This window comes from Mustela lutreola, chromosome 14 (assembly GCF_030435805.1).
Source record: "Mustela lutreola isolate mMusLut2 chromosome 14, mMusLut2.pri, whole genome shotgun sequence".
In the NCBI taxonomy this organism is placed as follows: domain Eukaryota; kingdom Metazoa; phylum Chordata; class Mammalia; order Carnivora; family Mustelidae; genus Mustela; species Mustela lutreola.
In genome coordinates, this window is record NC_081303.1 from 46089325 (window position 1) to 46094976 (window position 5652).

Below are 5652 nucleotides of genomic sequence, written 5' to 3' on the forward strand. Positions count from 1 at the left end.
GAGGTCTTCTAGGGTTTGGCAATCTCACTCAGTTCTCTCAAACTGAAGCCAGTCAGCAAAATCAATGACCCTACCTTCCCACCAAAAGAAAAAAAAAGAAAAGAAAAGAAAAGAAAGAAATTTCTAGCATACATTGCCCCACTTCACCAGACCACTTTCCATACTTTGTAGTATGCCACAGCAACTCTGATGTCAAAAGATGGACCACAAAGCAGCTTTTACCAAACTGGAAATGCCCAGCATTCTTCCCAAGGGAACAGTAGGGTTGCTTTTTCTATGAATATAGATGTAGAGTTCTTTTTTTTTTTTTTTTTTTAAGATTTGTTTATTTGAAACAGAGAGAGAGAGTATGCAAGTGAGAGGGGAGAGGAGCAGAGGGAGAAGGAAACAGAAGCAGACTGTCTGCTTAGCACGGAGCCCAACGTGGGGCTCAATCACACAACCCTGAGATCATAACCTGAGCTGAAATCGAGGGTCAGAAGCCCAACAGCCTGAGCCACCCCAATAAATATGTAGGTTTAAGAAGAATAAATGATTTTTAGAATGAATTCCAATTAATATTTGATCATTATCTAGCTCCAATCAAAAGCTTTCACCTTGGGAGACTTGAGTGCTGAGGAAACAATAGGAAGAGAGTAATAACTAAGATACATTGTTACTGGGGTGCCTGGGTGGCTCAGTGGGTTAAAGCCTCTGCCTTCAGCTCAGGTCATGATCCCAGAGTCCTGAGATCAAGCCCCGCATTGGGCTCTCTGCTCAGCGGGAAGCCTGCCTCCTCCTCTCTCTCTCTCTGCCTACTTGTGATCTCTGTCTGTCAAGTAAATAAATAAATGCTTTAAAAATATATACATTATTACTATGTACCAGGCTTTCAGTGTAATTAACTTATTTAATCCTCACAATAACCCCAGGACATAAGTATGACTAGTATCTTTATTTCATAGATGAAGAAATTGAGGCACAGAGTGGTTAAGTGACTTTCCCAAAGTCAGTTGAGCTTAAATCAGTGTAGTTGGCCTTTGGGACCTGCACCCTGAACCCCAGCACTCTACTGCTTACACACACACACACACTCTCTCACACACACACATATACATACACACACACTCAACATATATACAAAATTTCTTTAACTCCAAATCTGCATCTTCTCTCCCATTTGGTACTAGGAATGTAGCTTCTGAGTGGATGTGCAAGGAACAATGTGATCTAATAACACACCGAACACAAGTAAGGAACTAAAACTGTGATGACCCTTCAGGTCCAAAGTCCACTGCTTTACGCTTCTGATTCTCTGTTTTTCCCACAAAGCCCAGGACAATTATGGGAGGACATCACCTCAGTACTGATTATTACTTTGATTTTAACAATACTGAGGAATGGATGATGGCCTTTTTTTTTTCTTTTTGACAGAAAGAGAGATCACAAGTAGGCAGAGAGAGAGGGGGAAGCAGACTCCCCGCAGAGCAGAGAGCCCAATGCTGGGCTCGATCCCAGGAGCCTGAGATCATGACCCGAGCTAAAGGCAGAGGCTTTAACCCACTGAACCACCCAGGCACCTGGATGATGGACCTTCTTTTAAAAAAGCCCAACTGCTGAAATTTTGTGGCGGCTAGGAGTCCAGCCTGATGGTCCAGATAATAGTCACAGGGTGGACAGGATAACCTGGGAGCAAGGAAGTAGGATGTGTTGCAGGGTTGCTTTTGTTGGAGTTAAAAAAAAATTATTTTTTTATTAAAATTTTATTTTTATTGAAATTTTATTTTGTTAAATTTTTTTATTTCTTAAGACTTTTTAAAAACAATTTTATTTATTTATTTGACAGAGAGAGCAAGAGAGGGAACAGAAGCAGGAGAGTGGGAGAGGGCTTCCCACTGAGCAGGGAGCCTGATTTGGGGCTTGATACCAGAACCCTGGGATCAGGGTCTGCCCTGAGCCGAAGGCAGACACTTAATGACGGAACCACCCAGGCACCACTTATTTCTTAAAACTTAAGAAATTTTTTTCTTGTTATTTATTCATGTTAGTAATCTCTGTACCCAATGTGGGGCTCGAACTCATGGCCCCAGGATCAAGAGTCTCATGCTCTTCCAAGTGAGCCAGCCAGACATCCCACTGAGGTGAAAAAATGTTAGAATATTGCCCAGTGGTCAGATTTATGGCTATCGGTCTTACGGGAGTTATTCAGATACGTACTTTGTGTGAATGCGTGTGTGACTGAGCATGGAAGAAATAAGCTGGAAAGGGATGGCAAATGGGAGAAGAGACAGAGGAGAAAGAGTCTACACCACAGCCTTGACATCCAAAATGGCAAAATTCAAAATGGATCAGCTGGAGAATGGCTATCAACACTGCAAGAAGATTTACCATTTCACAAAAGGAATGTAGGTTTGCACTGAACAGCAAGTATAGCATTTTTGTTTTGCTAAATTTGGTTTGCGTCTAATTTTTTAAAAAGATTTTATTTATTTGACAGATCACAAGTAGGCAGAGAGAGAGAAGGGAGGAAGCAGGCTCCCCACGGAGCAGAGAGCCCGATGCGGGGCTTAATCCTAGGACCCTGAGATCATGACCTGAGCCGAAGGGCTTTAATCCACTGAGCCACCCAGGCGCCCCTACATCTAATTTTTTTTTAAAGATTTATGTATGTATTTGAGAGACCGCAAGTGAGTCTGCAGGTGCACACCCAGAGAGGAGCAGAGGTAGAAAATCTTCAAGCAGACTCCCCTCTGAATGTGAAGCCTGACACGGGGTTCCTTCTCAAGACCCGTGGGATTATGACCTGAGCCAAAATCAAGATTTGAACACTTAAATGGCTGAGCCACCCAGGTGCCCCTAAATTTTTTAAACAAATTTATCAAATAAAGCGAGGTATGCCGATACTTAATTACACTTGCAAGTTTCAATCTGCATCATTTCCAAAGTTTTTGGAATAAACACCCCAAGTTCCATACTCTGGTTCAGTTTTATTGGTAGATCATTTAGATGTTAAGATTGACCTTTTCTAATTAAACGTCTTTAGGATACAAAAATAAAGGGCCAGTTTGTGTGTTTAAGGGTATTCTAGGAAAACAGTGACTTAAGTACTCAAATATAATCATCACTGCCTCTGTTATTCATTATCAGAGAGTACACACACATACACACACACACACACACACAATGTGCAATGTATGATTTCTAGCTCTATATTTGAGGTGCTAACCAAAGTCTCTCTTGGATTTCCAATTTAAACTTAGGGGATGTTGTGAGATGCAAAACTGTCAAAACAAAACAAAACTGAAAACTACTAGTTTTAGTGAGAAAACCAATGGTCCAAAAATTTTTTAACGTTCCCCTGTACGAAGGTTAAGTGAAACCACTCGATAAGGCAAAAATGTATCAAAGTGGCATCTGTGGCAGGTTCAAGCCTCCTGAGAGCAGCAGGAGGGTGGAGTGGCCGCAAACACAATGTAACCACCGTCTCTTCCATTTGCAATGTCTTCAACCTTGTGCAAGTTACACAGCCTCACTGCGTGTCAGTTCTTGATCTTTAAAATGGGATAATGACACCTCACAGGATTGTTGAACAAATGAGTGAACTCATTAAGTTCATGGCACAGTGTCTGGACATAGCAATTTGTATTTAAATGTTTGCTACTATTCGTACATTTGTTTTGATTCTACTCTCTGCAGTTTCCCCATGGATATTCTGATGAGGCCAATTTTGTCTGCACATCACAATGATGACTGCCCAGATCAATGAGTTGGCAGAAGTTGCTAATATACAATCTCTAAGGGAATAGGAAGTTTCTAAACTTCTGTATCTCTTCAGACTTGTCTTTGGTTCTCAGGATTTTTACCTCCTGAACAGCTTATTTTAATACAGTTGGGTAGGAAATAGGGGCTGATGGACCGATGGGATCCACAGCTAACCCTCTCTCCGACCTGTGTACACTTCTTTCACCTCCTTGCCTGTGAGTTTCCTTTCTGCCTCAGGCTGTTAAATCCTCCCCCAACCCCTCGCCACCATTCTAACTTTGCAAACTTTGTCTTGTCTATGTATGTGAAATTAATGATTGCTAAAATGACATAAGTATTGGGGCACCTGGGAGACCCAGTCAGTGAAGCATCCAACTCTTGATTTCTGCCCAGGTCATGATCTCAGGGTCCACGCTCGGTGGGGAATTTGCTTGATTCTCTCTCTCCTCTCTCTCTCCCTCCCTTTGCCCCTCCCCAGCACGCTTATTTATGCTCCCTCCCCCCAAATAAATAAATAAACCTTTAAAATGATATGAGGGGGCAGAAGAGAACAAAATTTAAGGAACATGACAGACATTTTTTTTTAAGATTTTATTTATTTATTTGACAAAAAGAGATCACAAGTATGCAGAAAGACAGGCAGAGGGAGAGGAGGAAGCAGGCTCCCCGCCGAGCAGAGAGCCCATTGAGGGCCTTGATCCCAGGACCCTGAGATCACAACCCAAGCCAAAGGCAGAGGCCCAACCCACTGAGCCACCCAGGCACCCAACAGACATTACTGATTGCTTATCCCAAACCATTCTTTGTTTCTTCCTACCAAAAGAACCCTACTTTTTCCCCATGGAACAGATGATCTTATTGTGAGTTGACCTTAAGCCTAAATCCTGAATATTCTAACTAATTATGGTTATTCCATTTTCCTTCCCAGACTGGTTTAGGGACAGGCATGTGGCTAGGATCTCATCAATGATATAAAGAGGAATCTGCCAGGGTGTTACTGGGATGATTTCTTTTCTGATAAAGGGATAGAAAATGGGACACCCTCATTTCTTACACTGGAGGTTACTTTGTTGCTGATGTGGCACCTAGAATTTCTGCAGCCACCTGACAAAAAAGAAAGCTACCAGAGGCAAGTCAACATATTGACAATGATGGGGACAGAAAAACTAGGGTCCTGATGATGTCATCAAACCACGAGTTAACCAGCCCCAGAGAGGCTCCATCTCTGACTCTCTTATGACGTCAGAGAGATTATATATTTCCTCATCATTGGAGCCGGTTCGGTCTGGCTTTCTATTGTTTGCAGTTTAACTAAAATGAGGGGAAATCAATGTTGTCAAAAGGAAAATAACCTAAAGAGTTGCCTGGAGAAAAAGGGGTAGAAGAAGGCGGGAGGGGGAGGGGGAGGGGAGACCACGAGTTACTTTTTTTTTTTTTTTTTAAGATTTTATTGCTCTTTCCGCCATCTTTCTTTGCCGCCATAATGGTGCGCATGAATGTCCTGGCAGATGCTCTCAAGAGCATCAACAATGCTGAAAAGAGAGGCAAACGCCAGGTTCTTATTAGGTCGTGCTCCAAAGTCATCGTCCGGTTTCTCACTGTGATGATGAAGCACGGTTACATTGGCGAATTTGAAATCATTGATGATCACAGAGCGGGGAAGATTGTTGTGAACCTCACAGGCAGGTTGAACAAGTGTGGAGTGATCAGCCCCAGATTTGATGTACAACTGAAAGATCTAGAAAAATGGCAGAATAACTTGCTCCCGTCCCGCCAGTTTGGTTTCATTGTACTGACAACTTCAGCTGGCATCATGGACCATGAAGAAGCAAGAGGAAAACACACAGGAGGGAAAATCCTGGGATTCTTTTTCTAGGGATGTAATACATACGTGCAAATAAAATGCCTCAA

General features: G+C 42.4%; 1 protein-coding gene across 1 annotated transcript; it reads left to right on the plus strand.

The window, feature by feature from the left end:
• Positions 1-5191: 5191 nt before the first annotated feature.
• Positions 5192-5652, plus strand: LOC131814605 (small ribosomal subunit protein uS8-like). The gene has a single exon (XM_059145665.1). The coding sequence runs from the start codon at positions 5225-5227 to the stop codon at positions 5615-5617; it is 393 nt and encodes a 130-aa protein (XP_059001648.1). The 5' UTR covers positions 5192-5224; the 3' UTR covers positions 5618-5652.